This window comes from Adiantum capillus-veneris, chromosome 12, assembly GCF_014529385.1.
Source record: "Adiantum capillus-veneris isolate H3 chromosome 12, ASM1452938v2, whole genome shotgun sequence".
Lineage (NCBI taxonomy): Eukaryota > Viridiplantae > Streptophyta > Polypodiopsida > Polypodiales > Pteridaceae > Adiantum > Adiantum capillus-veneris.
The window spans coordinates 103609271-103635742 of record NC_140942.1 but is presented as its reverse complement, the minus strand read 5'-3'; the positions used below and the strand labels follow the sequence as shown (position 1 = coordinate 103635742).

Genomic DNA, 26472 nt, shown 5'->3' with positions numbered 1-26472 from the left:
CAAGTAATATGTCTTCTTATGCCTTGTTCACGTAAGTAATCATCAAAAGTGTGTGACATGTACTCTCCCCCTCCATCTGTATGTAGGCATTTAATTTGACAACCATTCTCTTTCTCAACCATAACTTTGAACTCCAAGAATACCTCAAATGCCTCTGACTTTGCCTTTAGAAAGTAAACCCATGTCATTCTGCTGTAATCATCCGTAAATGTGATAAAATATCGACAACCATTTGGTGTAGCATGATCACAAGGTCCCCAAATATCTGAATGAACAATTTCCAAAGGACTTTGGCTAATTCTCCCCCTCTTTGGAAATGGTAAACGAGATTGCTTTCCAAATTGACAAGCTTCACAAACATGATCAAAATTCAATCTGCCAAACTTTGGTAATCCACATACAATTTGATTTGATTGCATATGCTTTAGTCTTCTAAAATTGACATGACCAATTCTCTTATGCCATAACTCTGCCCAATCATCTTGAGTGGCTGATTTGTTTGCATACATACCACTGTGTAAACATGAATCTCCAGCTTCCAATGAGAACAAGCGACCTTTCTTTCTTCCACGTGCCAATATCTTGCCTTGTCTGCCTTTTTGAAACTCCTCTATGAAGCATCCATAACGATTAAAACGGACTTGCAACCCTTGATCTGTCATTTGTCCAACTGATGCTAAATTCTTTGTGATTGAAGGCACATATAGAACATCTCCCAATGTGTTGTATGTCCCGTCTTTTTCTAGCAATGGAACTGAACCAACATGTGTAATCCGATGCATAGTATCATCACCTGTAGCGACAAAATGATCCTCTTCTAACTTCTCTTTTCTGTCAAACCATTCACCATGATATGTCATATGATTTGTGGCACCACTATCTAAATACCAATCATCTGTATGATGTGGCTCCACCATGCTTCCAACAACATGCTCCATAGGAAATAAATGTCCACTCGACCTATTGTCATATATATTTTGATCATGAGTATTGTATCCAACAAAGTTTCCTCCATGTCTGCCATAACCTCGGCCTCTTCCACCACGATCACGATTTTGATTTAGCCTTGTGTAACATTCTCTTTCAAAGTGACCATAAATGCCACATCTGTTACAATATCCATCTCTTTGAGGATGTACAAATCGTCCACCTCCACGTCCACGAGTTCGGGCTCTCCCCCTGCCTCTTTGGCTATAATCGTTGTAACTTTGACTTTGTTGGTTTTGCCATTGACCTCTTCCAACATTGTTTCCACGACCATAGTTTCCTCTTCCACCTCTATTGTTTCCACGACCTCTAGAGTAAAAAACCTGATCTCTGGAATTGTTATTTGATGTAGAAGGACCTGACTTGCCTAACTTCACCTCTTCTTGCAAACAAAGGTTTACTAACTCTTCAAAATCAGGCATGTGTCCTCGAACAGATATAGATGTATCCAATGACTTGTATTCCGGTCCCAAACCATGCAATGTCACTGAAACTAAGTCATCATTTGGAACTTCAAGATTAATGCTCGCAAGATCTTCCTGTATTTGCTTTATCTCTGTCACATAATCTGATATGGATCTATTTCCTCGCCATACACAATGTAACCTTTGCTTCAAGTGAACTTTTCGTGGTTCTGTATTGGAGTTGTTCATTCTTGCTAGTATCTCCCATCCTTCCTTTGGAGATTGAGCCTTCTTCATGTGTGGTATAAAGAAGTCACTAATGCATAGTGAAATCCAATGCATCACTTTCCTTGAATTCTCGATCCACTTCTTGTAAGATTTTACTCCTGCTTGCCATGTTTTATGTGCTTCAACATTCTCTCTATTTGGTTCCAAACCAACCTCGGGACACTCTTGTTCACCTGTAATGTAATCCCATAAACCTTTGCCCATGATAAAGTTCTCCATCCTGTAAGACCATATGCTGTAGTTCTCTCTGGTCAGCTTCTCTCCAACAATCTGTGTGACTTGAGGTGAACTTTTTGCCATCTTCACTCTCTCAATTTCTTTCAAAGTATTTTGACAAAATTTCGGCAGAGTTTCGTTTGTATTTGGACAATATCTCAAGTGACAATCTCAACCAAAGTGCTCATAAACACTGACAGAAAATCTCTCACTGCCAAGGGAAAATCCAATGACTCACTTTGCCACAGACTGACTCAGTACTATGCATAAATACTCTAAAACAATGTCCACATGGACCTGTATGCAAATCCAATCCATACGCTGTCCTGTACCACATATCCATACATCCACCTTCTTCCCATAGTCGTAAACGACATATGAGGTCTTTCGCGGGGCTAGTCAGGGATTCGCTCCAGTACCTAATCCACCTTGCCAAGGTACCAAAGCTCCCAAGGCAAGGCTTCAAAAAACCTCACTCGACCCTCACAAAGGCTACAGTTTTCCAAAATACATTGACCGCATATCCATACATAACCACAAAGTACTCAATCTGACAATATAACCGCCTCAACTGCTTCCCACAACCTTTCTTACATAGGCGGTTGTCCATAACGGACCCACAACAACCAAACATAATCTTAGATAACACAATATCATGATGCAAAATCTCTATGTTGTGTGTAAATGCTGAATTCTTCACCTGTAGCCTGTAAATCTACTACCGAGTGCAAAACTAGACATCTCCTACGCTTGTGTGAGCTGGCTGTTTGCTGCAGAAAATTGCAGATTTTGGCAAATCTGAGTATGCCAATGCGTCCGGAACGCCCAAAAACATAAAGATAGACTCTTGGATCACTGTATTCCGAGTTCGGGTGAGGGAGTTATGACCAAAAAAACTCTCTTTTTTGTTGTTTTCCAGAGCTGCGGAAACCTGTGTATTGACTGTAGCTCCTCAAACTGAGCTCTGATACCACTTTGTAGAGTGCGCAGGTGATGGAGAAGGTAGGAAAGAAGACTACACACACACACCAACACACATCGAGACACACACACACAATCGTTACCCTGCAGCAGCCATTCAACGAGCTGCTCTTCTCTTCTTCTCTCTCTGAACTATTATCCAAAGTATATTTACAACATAGTATAGTCAGTGTCCAGCCGCCCATAGCACAATGGACATATTCTTAACATCATATTATTTAAAAATATTTTATTTCTTTCATTTTGTTTTTGCAAACAAATGACATCGATAATCATCACAATAATAATTGCATTGCGAAATTCATAGCATTGTTGTAGATATTATGCCATGCATAGAGTGTATTGCAATGTGTATATTTGCTCACAACATACGTCATCGATATGTGGATTGACTAGAGTGCATTGAAAATATCATATTATTACTTTCATATAGTGAATGGCTTTTTAATATATATTGAAAATAACAAAACTTTTTTAAAAACTGAACATCTGGATCTTTTGTCTTCAGTTTTATTTTTACAGCAATGAAGCAAAATGTGGACACAAGTGGTAGAAGAAGCCAAAGAATAAAAAAGCTCCTAACAAAGAGTGGGATTATGATCACAACATATGCGGTCCATATTTGGAGTGGCAATGTAAATTTTGTCTCACACAAAAATCAGGCAGTGCACCACGTATTAGGGACCATTTTTTTGGGTAGTGTTAAAAAGGGTTGTAAGAAATGTGAATATCCTCGCGCACTTGCAATTGAAAAGCGTTTGAGAGAAGAGCTCACCAAAAAGGGTGGAAAGAGAAACATATATATAGCTCTGTGACTCCAACTCAGGAGTTGTCAGAGCCAAATATTAACTCCGCAGATCCTGTGGTGATGCCAACTAACCTTGATGAACAGCCTGCGTAGGGGGAGAAAATTTCAAGCAGCGTTTCTTTTAAGCGTCACAATGAAGGTGGACTTGGTCAAATGCGTCAAAAATCATTACATCAAAGCTTTCAAGTGCAGTAGAAGAAGCACAAACTGCACTCGCCAAAGCAATATTCTTCACCGGAAGTGCTTTGGTCATGGTAGATAACACTCATTAAAATTAGTGCAGTTGCAATAAAAGAAGGTCCTTTTGCCAATGGTTTTGTACAGGTAATGAAAAAGGGCAACCTGCATGGAAGTGGTGGATGATGAATGGTGTGGAGCATTACTCTACCTTATGTCCCCTTGCAATAAATACTGACAAAATGTGCAGCAAAATCAAGTTCAGAGACAAACTAGAGTATGTACAAGTATGTTCACAACACTATTCGCAACAGACTATTAGCATACAGAGCGGATAAATTAGTTTATGTGTTTTGCAACGAAAAGATATTCAATCACATCGAAAGTGTTGGCTACGAGGAGGAAATGCCAACCTGGTTGTATGATTGTCAAAACGAAGACAAAGAAGAGTTCAACGTTGGTGTATCTCAATGCACTATATATGAAATAGAAGAGAATCTGATAATAGATGTGGAGGCTGAACTACAAAGAGATTCACAACACTCAGACTTAGAACCAAATAACAACTTCACAGATTTAATATATCTTGAGAGTAGAATGAAGATTGTGTCAAAAGACATTGTAAAAGACCTTGTATTCAATGTGTTTTGATCATATACAATGCTTCATATTTGCGATTATACATAGTTTGTCGATCTCAATTGTGTTGCTCTGAAGTAGCATCTTGGTTCCCAAACAGATTTCTAATTGTGCTAGGGGTATCTTGGTGGGCTTGCTTGAATTTATACTCATTTTCCATGCCAAACATAATCTAGCTATATTCCTTGTGGAATATCTTGTGAAGAGATTGGACATCGGCTACTATTTTACATTAAAAAAATAAGACAAGCAAAGTGATAATAATGACCACATGTCAATGTATAATATCCACTCCATCTATCAAAATTGTTGTAGCAAACTGGACATTGGGAAGATGAGGATGCATCTGATGTAGACACAGAGACCATATTTGGATGTAGGACAAGGTGGCTTATGTATGTCCCTTGTACAGGCGGACGATTCAATCACTGTGTCAGATTCTGAAGGTCTTCGCTTAAGAGGTGAATGCTTTTCTCCATCTGTGTTATTTTTGTATCTTTCTATACCAGTTGTGTCGTGTAAATATCCTTCTCTCTCTTTAACTATAGGTCGGTGCCTTCCACTATCAGTGCCAGCTCATCTTGGGTGAAAGTGACACAACTCTCCCTAATATCATGAGTGGCAACAGTTGTCTCCTTTGACAAAAACTCTACTGGTCATTGTTGTACAAAGTGAACATATAATATTTTTGCAAAATATAACGCACAATCTGCATTGTGTAGTGGATGACCATAAACTTCCAAGTAGATCCTCTTAGTGTTTTCTTTGATCGCATCGTGGAGGCACTTTGATACCTTCCACCTTTCTTTATTGATCTCTGCGTCCTCACATGGCCATATTGTTTTGATCATGTCCTTTGTGATTTATTTATTAACCTCTTTCCATTGTATGTGGTTTGGATTTTCCCATTTTGAGAGTCAAGCAGTGCGCCTTGCTTGCTATGCCAACATAGCATGTGATAGAGACTTCATGCACTGAAATGCATTAACAATCCCTTGTTGTTGATCATCATGCACTGGTTGGGTGCCAAAAACTTGTTCTTTATCGGCCATTTTCTCTTGGAGTTGCAATGAACAAATAGACAAATATTCAATATCATTGGCAAATATATATTCTCACGATTCAAAATTCTCACAGATTCACAAGGTAGCAACTTCTTGTCCACTACATCAGACGTCATAGCCGACTAAATAAAACCACAAGTGATGCGACTAAACAAAATCACAATGTCCGGACCCAATTGAATCACAAGACAAATTTGAAATACCCCTTATAACACAATAAATTTGAATCGATTAAAGATAATTGAATCAAGGAGGGGAACCACTCCAAACCAGATAATACACTTCAATAAAAAGAGACTACCCTAGAAGACAGATGTGTATCATAAAAATGTTTAGATCGAATCAAAAGATGGTGCAAGTTCAACAAGGGGATGTTGGACAGGGTTAGGGTATGTCTTTAAATGTTATTTAAAAAATATCAAATCGTTAGATGCATTTCTTCTTTGTTCCCACTCTTTTAACTTCATCCAACAATCTACTTTAATCTGAATGGCCCTCATAACATCTTGGTCCGGGTGGTAAAAAACATCTTCTGGAAAATAAACGTTTCTAGTTGAACTCCAAAAAACTATTAGGATGTCGAATAGATAACCCAATGCATAAGTGTCGCTCGATTTTGTGTATGTTTATATGCACCATGGATCGTATAGTTCTGGAGCAATCCACGGTCGCTTATCCATCTCTGCATCCCCTGCTCTCTGTGCCTCCAAAACTGCAGATTTTGACTGTGCGCTTAGATGTAGATAATCAATTGATGCGTACTTAGCTGGTGTTCTGAGCATCATTCTTCAATCAATGATGCTGACACGGGGTTTATTTGCGCACGTAAAATCCAGCATTATGCTGAACGGGTACAGGTCACTGTGCACTATCCAGATTGAGTGGGAGCCGCAACGCCATCAAGTTAGGCATGACAAATGGCTGGCATCTGCTCGATTCTTGCCTTGATGCGTACCATGTCTATCTCTTGTACATGAAGATTTTCAAGATTTTCCTTGATCCTTGGGGGAATGGTAAGCAGCACATAAGTCCCCCACGCTAACCCCAATGTAGTATGGGAATACTGTGATCCAAGGAGCTTTGGTGGTAAATCCAATGCACCTTACAATGAAGGGGTGAAGCGTTTGCATTTCTTGCTTTTTTTGAAAGCTATCAAATTTCGGCTCACTTCTTCCTTTGTAGCATTTTCTGAAGCATTCTTTTGAATATGATTAGCTAGTATATAAGTTCATAAGAACACTTAAAAACAACAAAATCAAACATTTATATATGAAATACCCTTCACAGTCACGTTACCGACCAAGTATTTCATATACTTAATACTTAAAAAATTAATTGCACATGTACATACAAATTCAATGAAGTTCGTACAGTCGAGTTAACGACCTAAACTACACATTGATGCAAAAACAGATCCTTCTAACAAATGATACTCAATTAGCCGCGTTACTGATCGAGTGCCGCCCGAATCTAAGGAGAAATAATGGCTTTCATACGAGCATCATAAAGCCGCATTACTGATCGATGCCCATATGTTTTTTGGAAAGGGTGAAGGGAAGTTGACTTCCCATAAGGAAACTAGATTTGCTGCGTTATGGACATAGTACCCAAACAGTAAGGCAATATTTACCACAAGGACACCATCTCCTCGCCTCACTGAGGTGATGCCCCCTTGGTAAGCATTGTTCCGTAGAACAACTTACGCACACACTCCCATTGTGTGGTAAGGTACCTTATGACTGCCGTGCAATATGACAAAAGACACGCTACCACACAACGCATACACACACACAAGACATACCCGGGTCATGTGGTCAGATACTCCGCTACTATCGTGCACAGTGACACAGAGCATGCTCCCACACGACTCCCTCTATCCTCTCGACGTACCTTCAAAGGCGATCGTCTCTCTCTCTCTCTCTCTCTCTCTCTCTCTCTCTCTCTCTCTCTCTCTCTCTCTCTCTCTCTCTCTCTCTCTCTTAGAAAATGACTCAAAGAATAACGGCCAGCGGTCCCATTGAGGCCCTATGTATATAATTATGTGGCCCCGTCGGGCTTTTTAGTTTCTCCAACGGGCCCGTAGGAAACCTGAATAGCCTGGCGGGCCCGCAGGGAAAATATAAACCCCGACGATATTTTAGTGGGTTCTAGGTCGCCCTAAACCGGGATCTTTGTGATCATGTTAAGTGTCATCATGAAAATGTGTCAATAAGACCTTGTGATCACACAAAATTTGTGATAATTACGTAAATATTAAATCGATGGTAATTTTTTTTGTTCGTTTGCATTTTTCTATTATTTGCCGCTAGCTCTAACCTATTTTTTTCTATTATTTGCCACTAGCTCTAACCTAACCTATAACCTAACCTAATCTATGACCTAAATCTAATCTAACCTAAACTATAACCTAAACCTAAACCTAACTAAAGCGTATAACCTAAACCTCAATCGCATGATGATGATGAGATGGTAGCAAGAACGTTCCCAAAGCATAATTTCAGAATAAAACTGCAAAAAATTAGAAGCATTGAAAGCTTCATGCATGAAGTTTTATTTTGTCAATAAAATATAATTATAAAATAAAACTGCATAGAATTTAGAGCACTCACATGCACATATTTGAGCAAGAAAGAGTCTTAAAAATATCTTCAAACCTGCAAAAACCGCACACACACACACACACACACACACACACACACATGCTATGTTACACACACATACACTAAATTGCACAAACCTACAAGAAAACTTGAAAAGAATCTCACCTTGATACTGAGTAGTCCACGAGCGAGAATCTCACCTCCAACAGGAGATCTGCCATTAATGCCGGTATTTTGATGTCAGAATTTAAGCGAGTCTTGTAGTGAATACATACTCTTTGTTGCACGCCATGAGCTTCTTCATCTTCTCCAAGAAGTGCGTGTTTCCCTACAATCATCTATTACCTACTCCTACCTTGTGAGAATGGAGACTAGGATGGTCAAAATGCATAAAATTTATAAGATCTACTAAACTCCTCATGATGTAACAACAATCAGATTAAAAACAAGGTACATGAAAAGATCAAACACATAAAATTCAATAAACTATACCAAAAGATAGTCCAGTACTAGACACATAAGACTTGGAGTTTTGTCATTAGGGTGCTCGCTAAGAGAAGAAACTAATAGCTTTAATTTTTTGGAGCCATAGCTTTTAGTGTGTTTAGTATTATATATCGTTATGTAAAATGTGGATATCACTTTTATCTTATCAAGGTGAACGTTAAACTGTTTTGGACTACATGTGCACAAATAAGAAAAAAAATTGAAGCAAGAGATAGGATGTTTGTGCTCAAAGTAGAAGAAATCTGTGACTAGAAAAAAAACTTTCTAAGGGATAGGACAGGTTAAGGGGGTCATATTTAGATTTAAGTGTAGAGAGGAAGAGCTTGGGGAGATTCTAGCTTGGTGGGTACAGTTGCTATGTGTTTCCACTTTTACTATGAAATAGCACATTCTTATCATTATCCAAAGGTGATCATGGAGAGATACAGAAAGTTGGATCCACTATAGGTATCAAAATATCCTTACACATGTGACTTCACAAGGAAAAACCTTAATGTGCTATACTCAAAGAGGTTTATCAATTTTCAAGCTCGTTAGACAATGAATACACAACTTAGCACTTGGGGCAAAAGACTTTTGACCTTTTCCATGTAGTCAAAAGGTACATTGTTCATCAAACTCTTTCACCTCCTTAGCTAGAGTCGTTTGTGTCTTCGACAAATACTTGTTCTTGTTGATTAATGGTTGAGATTGTTTGACAGTGTTGATAGCCGTTTTTCGACTCTCCATAATTGCCATAGTAAGTTACTCCACCCTACCAAATTCACCCAAACGCTATAGCTATCCCTACCATTTCACTGTACATAGGCATGTGTGAGTTAGGGGGCTTTTCCCATATCTTCTTAAAAACCCTCAGCTAGCTAGTCACTGGGCTAGTTCAACCAAAAAAATAAAAAAAATAAAAAAATAAAAGTATATTATGGCCTCTTTGTGTGTAAATATTTCATTGTATATATGGCCTAAATATAGGGATTTTTTATAATTATTTTGGTATTTTATTTAAATATTTCTACTTAGGTGTGTGTTTTATTAAACCTATGTACACCTTCTTTCATCCTCTTACACCATAATTATATTTTTTGCCAATATGTACATACTCTAACCTCATATTTTTCCTTTATACAAATCACTCTCACATTTTCACCCTCACCCTCGTGAAAACAAAAAATTGATTTCTACTCATTGGTTACGTTTATTATATTATTTACTTGCATACCTTTTCCTCTTTCACCCAAAATAATTCAAGGAGGAACCATATCATATGATTCCAATATCTTTCCATATCCATAACTCCTCCATATTTTTATTATTATTTTTACTCATTATTCTAACACCATGTGCTCATTGAGCTAAAGTCCATGAATAGTCCATACACTAGTCCCACCATGTATATATTTCTTTATTCACCAATAATCCTCCTCCATGCATGGGTCAAGGGCAACTTGGATGCTTTGTATTATAATATGACAAAGGAGGGGCTCACTCTTGGATGAATTGTATAAATTCAACAAAGGAGGGGGCCACTAAAAGACTTTTGCAGGCATAAAAAACAGGCTTTTTGGTGAGAATTTTGGCACCTATCTCCACTCCGAATTTGGAGCGGTAGTCCAAAGAGAAAATGTAGTTCACGCTCTGAATAATCACCTCAATTTTTTTCATGATTTTTGGAGCTATCAGCGGTGAGCTATGAGTTTTTGAGTGGACCCCAGTCTGCCCACTTTCCTCACAAGTAGCCCTTAGTCTTCTCTCACCCTTCCACACACCTACTCACTCTTACACATCCCTCCCTCTCCTTCCCTCACTAAAACCTGCAATTTCCATGGCTTCTCCCACCCTCTTCACCATTACCCTTCTCTGTCATCCCTATAGTTCTTTTATGAACCTCTACATACATACACCCTCTCCATGTCTCTCTCTATTGCTTCTATGTTACAATTTCATTTACCTCTCCTAAAAATATCTAAAATTCAGCATCTTAACCATGATAACTTCTGCAAATTGAGGATTTTTCATCAACAAATCCTCTTTTCATCGTGGTGGTCAACTGTGGCCGCGGCGTAAAGAAGCGAAGAAGAAGAAGAAGACCAGCGTTCATTTTTTCCACAATCTACACAAAGGTGAATTCAAGCTTCTTCAAAGCTTCACCATCTCAATGATTCTCTTTTAATTCACCCCTCTTCCTTCATCAAATCAACTCACTCTACCCATTGTAAATGTAACATTAACTTTCTAGTGATTACTAACGACTAACATACTAACACAAAATAGCATTGACCTAACCATAAAAGACACCTCACCTCAAAACATGTACAAAGTAACTCTCTCTTTCTCTCTCTCTCTCTCCTTACTCACTTTCACCTTATCTACCATCAATAATGCTCTCTTTTGAGCCCACACGCATGACTCAAGCAGACAAAGAAGGCCCGCAATGTTTTGATATTCAAAAAAATCATAATCCTGATTTGTTAGCTTGTAAATTAGGATTTCCAATAATCTTTATGAGGGGTCTCCAATCTATAAATAGACCCCTCTTCTTCTTGTAAAACAACCTCCAATATCTCACATAGCACCCCAACACTCTATGCGTGAGGAGAGACTTAGGTGTAGCAACCACTTGTGAGCTTCACTCTTGGTGTGAGAGAAGCCTTCAAGCTACACATTGTAAGTGAGAGAGCGTGAGTTCCACAAATCTCAAAACCACTATTGTATATGCTCCTTCATCATCAATAAATTGAGGTTTGGTGCATCAAAGGCGTGATTCGACGTTCAAATCTTCGTCCTTCCATTTGTGCAATACGGTTTGGTGAATTCAAGGTGACTTGTGTATTTTGAGTTTTTATCGGTTGATCTTGATTTTAGAAAGTGTTTTAGTGTGTTTTTCATTGCCATTTTTTTGTCCATTGTAAGAGGGTATTGTGGTGAGAGGTCTCCCACACCCTAAGACAGTGTGTGTGTGTGTTTTGGCAATGTTTAGCAATCACTAAGCATTGAGTGAGTTTTGTACAAGTTCTAGGATAGCATCATAACGAACCATCTCCATTTGCAAGTCAGAAATAAGGTATTACGCAAGATCCTTTCCTCTCTCTCTTCCCTTTGCTCTAGCTCTCTCTGGTCCATTTCATGTGTGTCTTGGTGTGAGGTTGCTTGTGTGTGTTGTGTGGTGCATCTTCTTGGTTGTGCCAAAATCTCTCTTGCGTCCTAGTTCGCATACCATAACTAGGTGGTGCCCCTATCTTGTTTGGGTTTGGCTATGGGTTTGTTGTTGTGTTGTGCTTGTGGTTGCCACAGCCCCAATTGAGCAGCATGGGAGCCTTGAGGGGTGTTTAGAGGTCGCCTCTCTTGTTGCCCGCCCCGGACCGCCTCAATTTTGGTGCCCCCACCGAGGACAGGCTTGTGTATGTTTTGTGAAGGCTCAACCTTTAGCATAATCAAGTAGCTTGCATGAATCACGAGAATTTGTATGATCCCTTCATTCCCATTGCAAGGCAAAAGGTACACATAATTGTTAGTACTAAGTTGCAATTTCAACGTGTAATTTGTAGAATTTTAGGTCCTCTTAGGTTGGCAGAGATAAATGCATCAGTAAATCCTTTTATTTTGCCTCTCATTAGGTACGACCTTAGTTTGGACGTCTATATTTTTGTTTTCTTTTAAGCATAAGGTCATGCATAGACAATGGATAATGGCCCAAGAATAGAGGTTTTCTCCTTTCATTTCACTCCACACATTAGAATAAACATTGCAATTAGTAGAAAAATCCATTTTCAACAACGTATGGTGTTCATGTTTGGTGCCCAAAGAGTAGGAGAAATTCTAGTGTCACCAAACCCTGTCATCCTACCTCTCATTGATTATCATAGGTCATTTGATGTGAATATTTTTATTTTGTTGTAGAATAGATTGCAATTTAGAGAATATTATTGTGTAGATCTTTTAAAGAAAGAAAAAACAAAAACGCGTCACTTTGAAATCAATTCAATGGAGAACCAACGCCAAATGTCTGGATATCCTCTTTTCTTTGGAGAGCCTGTAGAGGATGCAGAATTATTTCTAGCGAATTTCAAGATGTCTTGCCGTATCAAGAGGATAGTAACTGATCAAGAACGTGTAGAAATGTTTGAGGTGGTCCTTAGGAAAGATGCTAGCACTTGGTTTGACTCTTTGCCTGAGGAAGTTAAAGGGAATTACACGGAAGTTTTGAATCGTTTCAAGAAATACTTCTTTGATCCCCAAAACACTCAGAAATTATGGCAAGACATTGTTTCTCATAAGCAAAAAGACTTAGATGACTACTACTTGTACAAGCAAGAGTTCCTACGTCTTTGGGCTCTATGGATACGAAATGTTGCTAACCCTGGTGATGGTGCAGAATTTCTAAAGAAGGAGAGGTTCATAGCCAGACTATTTCCTGACCTTAAGGTAAAAGTTGAGGCGGGTGCACCTGCTACCTTTGATGCAGCTGTAACTAGAGCTGCTGAGAAATATAGGAAACTCAAGTGCTTAAGGGGGGAGGTTCCAATAGAACGGCTTAGACCCAAAGGTAAGTCACAAGCATCAACATCTAAGGAGCTTCCTGAGGTAACGGCGGAAGTGATTGAGAAGTTAAATGAATCTTTAAGCAGCTTGTCAATTCACCTTGCACAAGCTGTAGGTCCAAAGGGACAAGCAAAGAAGTCTGAAGAGCGAGACCCACGACCTAGGAGAGTCTTGCAATGTTGGAATTGCGGTGAGTCTGGACATGGGATGTATAATTGTCCTTGGCCCCGTGGGGAGCCAGGGAGACCTAACTTGAATTACCCAGTGATGAATGCAGGTGAAGGAACTAGTCAGCAACCACGGCTTATACAAAGGCCAAATGGAGCAAGACCACCTCCACAAGGAGTGGAAGGAGTTCCACCTTTGCCAGACCCAAACGTGCATGTGGTAGAGGTGACAAATTCAAGAGAGGTTGACATGGAAGCAAATGGCATTAAGCGTGGCCGAAGGAAAGGTAAGGAGAAAGAAGGAGTTACATCACAAAGTGACCATGGACGAGAAAAGAAGGCAAAGAAGACCAAGGAAGCTAAGAGGACTCGACGTCATATCAACCTCCAAGACTTTCCTCTTGGACATGGAATGGCTCCATACAACCTGTTGGAAGACATGAGAGGTAAGGGTCCTGATATCTCATGGCCTCAATTTCTTGCATTATGTCCACAAGTTAGGAGGGATTTAACAAGGACAGTTAGCACTAGGAGAAAGGTAAAAAAGAGTGTGCCTGTTGTAAAAATTGCACAAGCTGAAATGAATGAGGACATTACACATGTGCTAGATTGTTACATAAAAGGAAGATTGGTTAGGAAAGGTCTAGTGGATGGGGGTGCACAAATTTGCATCATGACAAAGGGACTCATGCAAGAACTAAGCATGCACATCCATGAGACACCTGAAATTAAGGTCAAGATGGCAAACAATAGCAAGGCTAGGTGCGTAGGCATTTGTAAAAATGTTTTTGTGGAGGCCTTTGACATTAAGAAAGCAGTGGATTTCTATGTCATGTCTACCAAAGGAAATGGTTACCCATTTATCTTAGGGAGACCATGGCTAATGAAAATGCGAGCTTTGCAGGATTGGGAGAGTGGAAAGCTAATTTGCAGGAATGACAATCATAAGAAGGTTGTCTTTGACATGAAGGAGCAACGCCAAGAGGAGCTCCATGAAGAATCATCTCAAAGTGAGACGGAAGAAGGTTGGACCGATAACACTTCAGAAGAAGAAAGTAGCGACAGCATTACTGAAGAGGAGTATTCCATTGAAGTGATGGGGGTAAGGTTTAAGCCAACCAACCAAGAGACCTCTTGTCAAGGTTTGGAGGAGGTAGGTTCTCAAGAGAACCAAAAAGTGGAAGATGAAAGAATGCTAGAAGGTATGCTATCTACAACACTTACAAAGGAGGAAAGAGAGGAGTTCAAATGTATGCTAAGGAAATTTCCTAGGCTTTTTGCTAAAGACTACACCGATGTGCGTGGAGTAGAGCAAGCGACCATACGAGCTGCTGCCCGCCGTCATCTGCCAATATTGTTGTTGCCCATGCAGAGTACGCATGAGCAGCGCCATACTGGGGCTCAACATGCTCTGCAACATATTGATTATCATAAAAATAAGTAGCACTATCGCCAGTATTGTGGAAATTTACTGCATCGCCAATATTACAATCCTCTGCTGCATAAAAATGAGTAAGATCTTGGGCCTGTTGCTGAAGTGCCAGAGGTACGCCTCCACCTGCGCTACTGTAATTATCTGCACTGTCGTTTACTTCATTAACAGCTGACTGCTGCATATTGTAATGATTCTCCGCAAAGGAGCTAGATGGTTCGGTTTCTCCGAAGATGCCCGCAGTAGCGCCTGCGTCTTCCTCGACATAATTAGGGCATCTTTTCTGCCGTAGCACTTCATTAAGTTGAAGCAACATCAGCTGATTGTGGAGGCCGAGAATGTGGTTGCTGATCTCTGCTTCTGGCAGCCGTAACATTGCACCATTCACGTCCAAACAATTACTGCTTGTCATCATTGTGGCGTCAGCATGGGTGTCCAGCTCGTTTGCAAAAGTACATTGTGAGACTGCAGTGAAATTCTGGAGCTCCTGCTTCGTGCCGATTTCCTGTGCGCTGATGTTGTGCCCATCATTGCTTGCGCTTACATTAATAATACAGCACCGTCTACTAACAGGCAATTTGACCGGTCGGCCATCTACCGGATCGAGTCCATCAATATGGCTCCGGCTATTCATTTGTTTACAGGGTTGTCTACTAACCTTGCATGGAATCTTGGCCGCCGGAGCTGCAGCTGATACTGCGAACCGGGAACTAGGAGGTGGTGTGAGTTTATCGTCGGGGTAGCGTCGGCGAGCTTGGCTCTTGGCAAAGGCCCTAACGACAGCTCGGCATATCAGAAAACCTTTTTGTTGGAGCTGACTATCCTTCAAAAGCTGCGCCGGCGAGGCTACCACCACAGGGGCTTCCGTCAGGTTGATCGGCCGCTTGAGGCCTTTAGGCTTTTTCTTGCACGCGATGACAAACTCCGGGTCCCGCTCAAGTAAAGCTTGGATGTTTAGCTTCATGACGGCAGCAGCCGCATTGTATGCGCTGCCATATTATTGTTTAAGAAAAATAATTGTAGTCTTAACTACTTGTGCTCCACCTTCCTCATTCCATGTAGTTTTTGCCCTTCAGAGCCCAATATTGACATTATGCACCGAAATTTGCAATATTATTTGATCTTGGGTCAAAGTGTAAATAGGTACATTCCTATGCAGGGCCTAGTATGTCATTGAATGCACTCAATGAATGATCTGAAGGCTAACCACTCTCAAAATGCAACACACTTCAACAAGAACAGGTACACAATTTATACTACGCAATGGTTTCCACGTCACAAATGTTACCCACGTTGTAGCTTGCCTTTCGGATTTGAATGATCCAATCTCCATTTTTCGTTTGGTGCCATATAAATTGTTTGCCCTCTCTTGTTTTTGTAGCGCTTCCAAGAAATGTTTTGGGCATATGCAGATTTCAACACACCACCTATTCGTAGGTTTTCCCTTCCATCTCACCCCAACTGCAGATGAAGAGACCCCTGTCGTCCTACTACTGGGCTGCACAGTACCATAGCACGATAAGCCCTAGTGAGTATGACGTAGCTCAATTATGATAATCAATATCGTAAAAATCATTCATGCGCCAAGTTTACAAAACACGTCTCATTAATTTATATAAAGAGGCTATCCTCGTGATTGCATACATGTTTCTGATCTCTAAAAACTACTCATGCTTTCAAGGTTGTGTAAGATGTGGAGCCTGCATAAGATATGAAGCATAATTTGAAGTAAAATAAGAATTTAAGCTCATTTTAGAATCAATTCTATATATTATATGCCATTATCATTATAGTTATTTATTCCAAGTTAAAATTTTACCAAAAAATTCAAGTAGGAACCCCCAAATTTTTTTTTCCTCAGGTATTCGACTCTGCTCACCCCAAATTTGTGCGTTTTTTTCTGAGAAAGAAACAGGAATAAAGGAAACTACATTTAAATAAAACTATGCGTTTTTTGACGAGCAGACGAGAATGAGAATGTGGTGGTAAGGGTTCGACACTCTGCACCATTTTGTCGCGCAATTTTTATCAGTAAGTCCAGCGACCTAGCCGGTGGCGCTCCACTTCGTCCAACGAGCAAATCACCTTGACCTGCGACGTTCACCATTGGGCTCTCTCTCTCTCTCTCTCTCTCTCTCTCATACACACACACACTCAAGCAAACGCAAGAACCTGTAGCTTAATCGCTCTCTCAAGAGCGGTACAACTTAAGCCTCTTGCTGGGAAACGCAAGTACCTTCGGCAGCTTAATTATCTGCTTATGTAGTAGAGAAACCTGCTATACGTGGCTTGTTTCAGTTGAGCACCCGCACGCGCGCGCAAAGTACACACCGCTCGTAACGCAAAGAGGAGTGCGGACTAGAGAAATGGTACGCGATCAGAACACACGATGAATAATGAGAGGATTATGAGCCTATATAGCGTCTGCGTGCTGAATATGGCGTCATTAATTAGAGAAAATATACCAAAATTCCACATATAAAAAAAGAATGATATATATTATTGCTATTTTTCATAAATTATTTTTAATAAGGTTCATCGACGATGAACATGTAATCTCAAGTGAGATATTATGCCTTTTAGAGGTTAAAAAAACAATATATCCCTATGATAAGCAACATGATTAGACCATTTGAGCAGTTGTCCCCAAAGAGTTGGTCTAATGGTAAGGCACAAACTCTTTACTACTTAGGTAGAAGGATACGCACATAGATAGATAGGTACTAGGTTGATAGGACACAAACACACACATTTTATTCATCTCTTGTATATTGACGGGGTTTTCTGGCTCAACAAATGAGTACGGGATATAGTTCCTGAAGCATGTGGACTCTCCTAAACTCAAACAGGCATGGAGTATAATTCCTTTAGTGTGTGGATTCTCCTAGATGCAAACGAGTATGGGATGTAATTGCTTTATTGTGTGGATTCTAGCTTACACAAAAAACATTTAATAAAGAAAAGCACCCACTCGATCACTTGTGCCCGCCTCGCGACCCAAATTCTAGGAGATAAAAATCTCTATTTAGCTACTCTATAATATCGTGAGTTCTCACATATATGTAAATAGTTAAAGAAGGAGAGAGATTGATCTCTTGTAGCTACACACACACACAACTATGAGAGAATGCAATGGAGGTATAGGCCAAAATATACGTATTCCTTCTTTACTACTCAAATTTATTAGATTGCCCACAAAACATGTGTTCAAAATAGAAGATATTCAAATGAATATATACAGCAATTAATACGAATACACTAGGGAGTGAGCTAAGAAGATAAGGAGGTGCCATCACTCTTTATAGGTAGAACAAGCTAGTGAAGTGGAGGTCCAATACACGCAAGTGATGATCCTTGAGTCAGCTACCTTGTGCGAGTGGCAACTATCATACTAAAGAAAGTATGGATGTACTTTATGAAAAAGAAATACTTTAGACACATTAAAAATTTGATGATTATGGCGGAAAAACAACTTTGAAGTATGTATAGCTCATGAGACTAGAAGGACGAGGAGAGTACTATATCTCAAGTACACCTTCTCTACTTTATATACTCATATGAAATTGTCTATGTCTATTCTGAATCAAAGCTATAGTTGGATCCTACTTTGGCATTTGGCTTTGATGACCATAGCTTGACCATAACACAAAATTGGACATAAGTAATGCAATTTCCATCAACACCTAACCACACTTCACCGTTAACTAGACGTAAAGAAGACCTAAAAACAAGTGCAAAGCCTTGTAGGTTGTTCTAGAAATATGATACATGAATCACGATCAATCATTTTTGGCAAAAATCAATTTCGAACATTGGGATTGTATCAGAAGATATACTACTAGGTGATAATGGTATAATAGTTTGTTATTTGAATATATCACTAGTTTTGGATGTGCGGATTGCTTTTCTCAATGATGATTGAATGAAGATATTTTTATGGAGCAACGAGAAGGATTTGTTATTCGAGGTAAAAAAGACCTTCTTACTCGGCTTCATAAAGCATATTATATGACGTCAAACAAGCTTCATAGGCCTAGTATATAATGTTTGATAAGATCATTCGAGCAATGGTCCCCAAAGAGTTGGTCTAATGGTAAGGCTTTGACCTCTCAACCTACATGTTGTGGTTCAAATCCCCCGTTGGCTCACGTCTAATGGGGCACCTTGTGCTCACCTAAGTGTTCACATTTCTAGGGATCTTGCCCTTATACACTTAAGTGCATCCTTCTCCTAGGATAGGTCAATCAAGGAGAAAGTTCCTAGGTGGTTGCTATTGTTGAGATGTAGAGAGAGAGAGAGAGAGACGAGACAAGAGACACACCATATACGCTCCCAAAGACTGATTCATATTGAGGACAAGATACAAATATATAGGTGAGACCAAGTTCAGTAGAGTGAGCCATATATAGCTCCAACACCCCCACTCAAACAAAGGTCTCTAGTGAAATTTCTAAAGGAAAAAGAAAGGTAAAACATGCTTTTTTACTTAGTTCACTAATGAGACAAGATACAAGAACAAATGATGGAAATAATATACAACTAGCAATGTGTGACAATGTGTTTATGTACATAGAGCTTTAAAATACTTAAGGAGTGAATTCATCACTCATACACACATAGAGATTTACTCTCGAACAAATTTTACATGGGTGACCACAACATGTATCACAACTGTGTTTGGCATGAAGCATGATGACACATTATCTAGGTCATTTAAATGACCATTACAAGTAAATCCAAAAGGATGCAACCAAGTGTGATAAGTTTTCAAGTAAAGCTTTTTCTTGGGCATAAGAGTAAATTATTTTCTCTTTTAGAAGGCGGTGTTAAGAAACACCAAACAATCATACACAAAATAAACCAATGTACAAGTATATCTACTTGAAATCACAAAAGTACAAAATATAAAGCAATGTAAAAATGTGTTGTCAAAGGTGCATCTTGATGAAAATCGATTGTGTGAAGTTTCTAATTTTTTTTAACTTAGCATTGGTTACTCTATCAGAGTGGAATTTACATCATGGGGCTTTGATTTCATCCTTGGTGGGAATACATTTTTTGTAAGCTACATATGAAACGTTTAGCAGATCCTTCATTTATGTAGCTCTTGCTATAGCCCAACTCTTGAGCTATGTGCATAGCTTCCATGTCCTTTATTGTTGAGATCAAAGGAAGGTTATGTAGCTTCGATCTTTGAGAACAAATACATGAGTAATTTCCAGGGATTTCATTGACTTAATCACGATCATGGGATTATGTTAATAACTCTAGTATTTACACAAGAAAACCACGTGATCATGCTAGTTGTTAACGTGACTTTGATTATGACTTGCAAAAACCCATACAACCGGTCAGCCCGTTGGAGTTTTCATTTTTCCATGCAGATCCCGCTAGGCTCTTTCATTTTCCCGACGGACCCGTCGGGTATTTGCAAATATCCAGCAGGCCCGTCGGAGAAATGAAAGAGCCAGGCAAGAGTGATTATATATAGTAAACAGTGTGCTTACCGCGGTCCTTTAGCTAGGCAAGTCCTTGGGGAGTTTTTTCGAGTGCCGGGCATAGTCATCTCTTTGTTAATTGACGTAAGGTTACAGAGTCACAGGTCCTTTTTTTGGGCCAAACGTGATTCTTAATTCACTAACCACTTCTAAAAACATTTAATTCCTTTAACGAACATAAACATAGGAAACCAAAACAATTAAAAATTTGGAAACTCATGCTCATTGCGATGAAGCCATTGGTCCAAATGAGGGTTGTCATTGGTTTTAGAAGATGAGCATATGTAAATGACGAGTCGATAGTCAAGGGTTGGATGTCCTGTACTGTGTATTGAGCATATAAAGATCCTTGAAGTCTTGCATTTTTCACCATCATAGATTTGAGTTGATATACACTATCACTCCACAATATAATAGCCATAATCCTTAATTGGGTGAAAATAGCTTTTTTATATTGAATTGGTTGCATAAGGAGGCTACAATCCTTCACTGGGTACAAGTAGTCCTTAATTGTGTGATTATATTGAATATTTATTTGCATTAGTTCAGGCATTGGTTTATACAGCGAGTGTATTATGTATTATGATAGATTATTGGTGCATGAAATGACCAATCATATATTTTATTGCTTTCATTTTATTTTTGCAAACAATTGACATCGTTGATTGTAGAAGTTGATTATTCTTTGTAGCATTTGAAATTATATGTGTCTTATTGTTTGCAAATCAAAGTGGACATATAAGTAATCATCACATTAATAATTGCATTGAGAAATTCATAGCATTGTTGTAGTTATTATGACATGCATAGAGTGTATTGCAATGTGTATGTTTGCTCACAACATACGTCATCGATATGTGGATTGACTAGAGTGCATTGAAAATTTCATATTGTGCATTTTGGTTACTTTCATATAGTGAATGGTTTTTTAATATATATTGAAAATAAGAAAAGTGTTTTAAAAACTGAACATCTAGATCTTTTGTCTTCAGATTGATTATTACAGCAATGGAGCAAAATGTGGACACAAGTGGTAGAAGAAGCCAAAGAATAAAAAAGATCTTGGCAAAGAGGATTATTCTCACAACATATGTGGTCCATATATGGAGTGGCAATGTCAATTTTGTTTCACAAAAAAATCAAGCAGTGCACCATGTATTAAGGACCATTTTTGGGTAGTGATGTAAGAAATGCAATTGAAAAGCGTTTGAGAGAAGAGCTCACCAAAAAGGGTGGAAAGAGACAACAGATATATTGCTCTATGACTCCAACTCAAGAGTTGTCCGAGCCAAATATTAACTCCGCAGATCCTATGGTGATGCCAACTAACCTTGAAGAATAGCCTGCATAGGGGGAGAAAATTTCAAGCAGCATTCCTTTTAAGTGTCACAATGAAGGTGGACGTGGTCAAGTGCGTCAAAAATCATTACATCAAATCTTTCAAGTGCAGTCTCTAGAAGAAGCACAAACTGCACTCGCCAAAGGAATATTCTTCATTGGAAGTGCTTTGGTCATGGTAGACAACATTCATTGAAATGAGTGCATTTGGAATAAAAGAAGGTCCTTTTGCGAATAACTTTGTACAGGTAATGACAAAAGAGTAACCTGCATGGAAGTGGTGGATGATGAATGGTGGGGAGAATTACTCTACCTTATGTCCCCTTGCAATAAATACTGGCACAATGTGCAGCAAAATCAAGTTCAGAGACAAACTAGAGTATGTACAAGTATGTTCACAGCACTATTTGCAACAGACTATTAACAGACAGAGCGGATAAATTAGTGTATATGTTTTGCAACAAAAAGATATTGAATCACATCAAAAGTGTTGGCTACAAGGAGGAAATCCAAACCTGGTTGTATGATTGTTAAAATGAGGACAAAGAAGAGTTCAACGTTGGTGTATCTCAATGCACTATAGATGAAATAGAAGAGAATTTGATAATAGATGTGGAGGTTGAACTACAAACAGATTCACAATACTCAGACTTAGAACCAAAAAAAACTTCACAAATTCAATATAGCTTGAGTGTAGAATGAAGATCGTGTCAAAAGCCATTGTAAAAGACCTTGTACTCAATGTGTTTTGATCATATACAATGCTTCATATTGGCGATTATACATAGTTTGTCGATCTCAATTGTGTTGCTCTAAAGCAGCATCTTGGGTCTCAAAACAGATTTCTAATTGTTCTAGGGGTATCTTGGTGGGCTTGCTTGAATTTATACTCATTTTCCATGCCAAACATAATATATATTCCTTGTGGAATATCTTGTGAGAAGATTGCACATCGGCTACTATTTTACATTAAAGAAATAAGACAAGCGAAGTGATAATAATGACCACATGTCAATGTATAATATCCACTCCATCTATCAAAATTCTTGTAGCAAACTGGACACTGGGAAGATGAGGATGCATCTGATGTAGACACAGGGACCATATTTGGATGTAGGACAAGGTGGCTTATGTGTGTTCCTTGTACATGCGGACGATTCACTCACTGTGTCACGTTCTGAACGTCTTGGATTTAGAGGTGAATGCTTTTCTCCATCTGAACATGTGAGGGTTGAGATTTTTGGGTGGCTATAGAAATCCGTGTTATTTCTGTATCTTTCTCTACCAGTTGTGTCTTGTAAATATCCTTCTCTCTCTTTAACTATAGGTCGGTGCCTTCCACTATTAGTGCCAGCTCATCTTGGGTGAAAGTGACACAACTCTCTCGAATATCATGAGTGGCAACAGTTGTCTCCTTTGACAAAAACTCTACTGGTCGTTGTTGCACAAAGTGAACATATAATAATTTGCAAAATATCACACAGAATCTGCATTGTGCAGTGGATGACCATAAACTTCCAAGTAGATCCTCTTAGTGTTTTCTTTCATCTCATCGTGGAGGAGCTTTGATACCTTCCAACTTCCTTTCTTGATCTTTGCCTCCTCACATGGCCATATTGTTTTGATCATGTCCTTTGTCACTTCTTTATTAACCTCTTTCCATTGTATGTGGTTTGGATTTGCCCATTTTGAGAGTCAAGCAGTGCTTAACAACCGCTTGTTGTTGATCATCATGCACTGGTTGGGTGCCACAAACTTGTTCTTTATTGGCCATTTTCTCTTGGAGTTGCAATGAACAAATAGACAAATATCCAATATCATTGGCAAATATATATTCTCGCGATTCAAAATTCTCATAGATGCACAAGGTAGCAACTTCTTGTCCACTACATAAGACATCATAGCGACTAAATCAAACCACAACTGATGCGACTAAACAAAATCACAATTTCTGGACCCAATTGAATCACAAGACAAATTTGAAATACCCCTTATAACACGATAAATTTGAATTCATTAAAGATAATTGAATCAAGGAGGGAAACCACTCCAAACCAGATAATACACTTCAATAAAAATAGAATACCCTTGACAAGCCAGATGTATATCATAAAAATGTTTAGATCGAATAAAAAGATGGTGCAGGTTCAATAAGGGGACGTTGGACATGGTTAGGGTCTGTCTTTAGCTGTTCTTTAAAAAATATCAAAATGTCAGATGCATTTCTTCTTTGTTCCCGATCTTTTAACTTCATCCAACAATGTACTTTAATCTGAATGGCCCTTATAATATCTTGGTCCAGGTGGTAAAAAACATCTTCTGGAAAATAAACTTTTCTACTTGCACTCCAAAAATCTATTAGGATGTTGAATAGATAATCCAATGCATAAATGTCGCTCGATTTTGTGTATGTTTCTTTGCACCGTGGATCGTATAGTTCTGGAGCAATCCACGGTTGCTTAGCCATCTCTGCATCCCCTGCTCTCTGTGCCTCCAAAACTGCAGAGTCTGACTAAGTGCTTAGATGTAGATAACTAATTGATGCGTACTTAGCTGGAATTTTGATCATCATTCTTCAATCAATGATGCCGACACGTGGTTGATTTGCACGCGTAAAATCCAACATTATGCTGAACGGGTATAGGTCACTATGCACTATCCCGACTAAGTAGAGAGCCGCAACGCCATCAATTAAGACGTGACAAATGGTTGGCATTTGCTCGATCACTGCCTTGATCCGTGCCATGTCTAACTCTTATACAGGAATATTTTCTATAGGCAATGACCTCTAGTCGTGTCCATTCACCTCCGTGGGTGAATGGTAAGCGGCACATACGTCCCCCTCTCTTACCCCAATGTAGAATGGGAATATTGTGATCCAAGAAGCTTTGGTGGTAAAGCCAATGCACCTTACAATGGAGGGGTGAAGCATTTGCATTCCTTGTTTTTTCTGAAAACTATCAAATTTCGGCTCACTCCCTTCATTGTAGTATTTTCTGAAAGAGTTGCCTTTGATGGTGTGCAATGTGCACACACCGAAGGAGCCTATTGCTCCAATCCTCATACCTTCGGCCAAGGCCTCATGAGGGATGTCGACAAGATGAGCGCACTTGGCATTCAAAGCTGTGTGAATGATTGTGTCGGTGCTGCTGATATTTGATCGACCTCCCAAAGCTGCTTGCACATCTTGGGCCATCTCCAATCTCTTGGGTAAGGCCGCTTCGTCCTACGATTTGACAAGTTTCATCTTTACCTTTTGTTCCTCCCACATTTTATCCTAGAGCTCTAATTTTGACATGTCGCACGCAGGAGGGATATCTTCCTCTAAGTCTCTACAACATACTTTCATATTGCCCAACACTGTCCTAACCTTGTGGTGGGAGTCAAATTCTCAAATCGTTGCTAGAATCAGCAACTCGTATTGGCCTTCACCTCCTAGCCTGCGTTCTGTGTTCTTCCATGTAGCGCTAGTGAGGTCTTTGATGAAGACGTCGCTTTCACTAATCTACTGTATGCGACCACTGCACATGATGATATTTCCAAAATACATTATTTTTGAATGGCACGTATAATACTTTTCTTTTGATCTGGCATCATTTTTGTATTGGACAATATCAAACAACATATCAAATACAAATTCATGGTTGCACACTACACCAACACTCTCACACTATTTCAAGTAAACCCTCAACCATGACTTAAAGACTTTAAGAAATGTGCATGGAAGTATTGATAAAAATAAATAAAAATCTTCACTTTAAACTGCAATTTACTACACATGTAAAATGTAGAGCAAACAAGTGGTTTATAAGAACTTCATCCAGATCAAACAATACATGTTAACAATCTGGAACATTTCAGCATATAGTTCAAACAAAGCACACACCGACTTAAAGACTTCAAAAAAATTCAGCAAGATTATATTATTCATGTTGATAATCATTTTGACTTTAAATGGTATGTTTCTCGTGTAACAGAACGTGTTAAAAATCTAAAACAATTCAAAGCCTCTTGGAACATACATACATCATGATGTATATATTGTCAATTTAAAGTTAGCTCATTCAAAACATTCGAAGTATACAAATCGGGCTAGGAAATTGCAAAGAATGTCTTGCTCTTTAAAAAGATAGAAATAAATACTTAGCATGCAAATTGTGTTCACACACTTTTTTACATAGAATTTATGTAAATGTAGTATTTTAAATAGCGATGATGATTGATGATCTTTAAAAAGGTACAAAAGAATATTTAACATGCAAATTGTGTGCAAATTCTTTTTTACAGATAATTTATGTAAATGTAGCATTAAAAATAGCGACGATGCTTGAGGTCCTTTAAAAATATAAAAATGAATATTTAACATGCAAACTGTGTGCAAATAACGTTGTTGCATTTAATTTATGTAAATGTAGCATTTAAAATAGCGGTGATTGATAAATAAAACATTCTTTTGAATATGATTAGCTAGTATATAATTTCATGAGAACACTTAAAAACAACAAAATCAAACATTTGTATATGAAATACTCTTCATAGCCACGTTACCGACCAATTATTTCATATACAAATTATATGACGTTCGTACAGCCAAGTTAACGACCTGAACGCCACATTTATGCAAAAACAGATGCTTCTAACAAATGACACTCAATTAGCCGCGTTACCGATCGAGTGCCGCCCAAATCTAAGGAGAAATAATGGATTTCATACGAGCATCATATAGCCGCGTTACTGATCGATGCCCATATGTTTTTTGGAAAAGGGGAAGGGAAGTTGGCTTACCATAAGAAAACTAGATTTGCTGCATTACTGACATAGTACCCAGAC

At 38.9% G+C, this 26472-nt stretch overlaps 1 protein-coding gene across 1 annotated transcript; it reads right to left on the bottom strand.

The window, feature by feature from the left end:
- Window positions 1-14654: 14654 nt before the first annotated feature.
- Window positions 14655-15122, bottom strand: LOC147446244 (uncharacterized). Its single transcript, XM_086524682.1, has one exon. It carries the CDS (start codon window positions 15120-15122, stop codon window positions 14655-14657), a length of 468 nt encoding a protein of 155 aa, XP_086380808.1.
- Between the last annotated feature and the right edge of the window lie 11350 nt (window positions 15123-26472).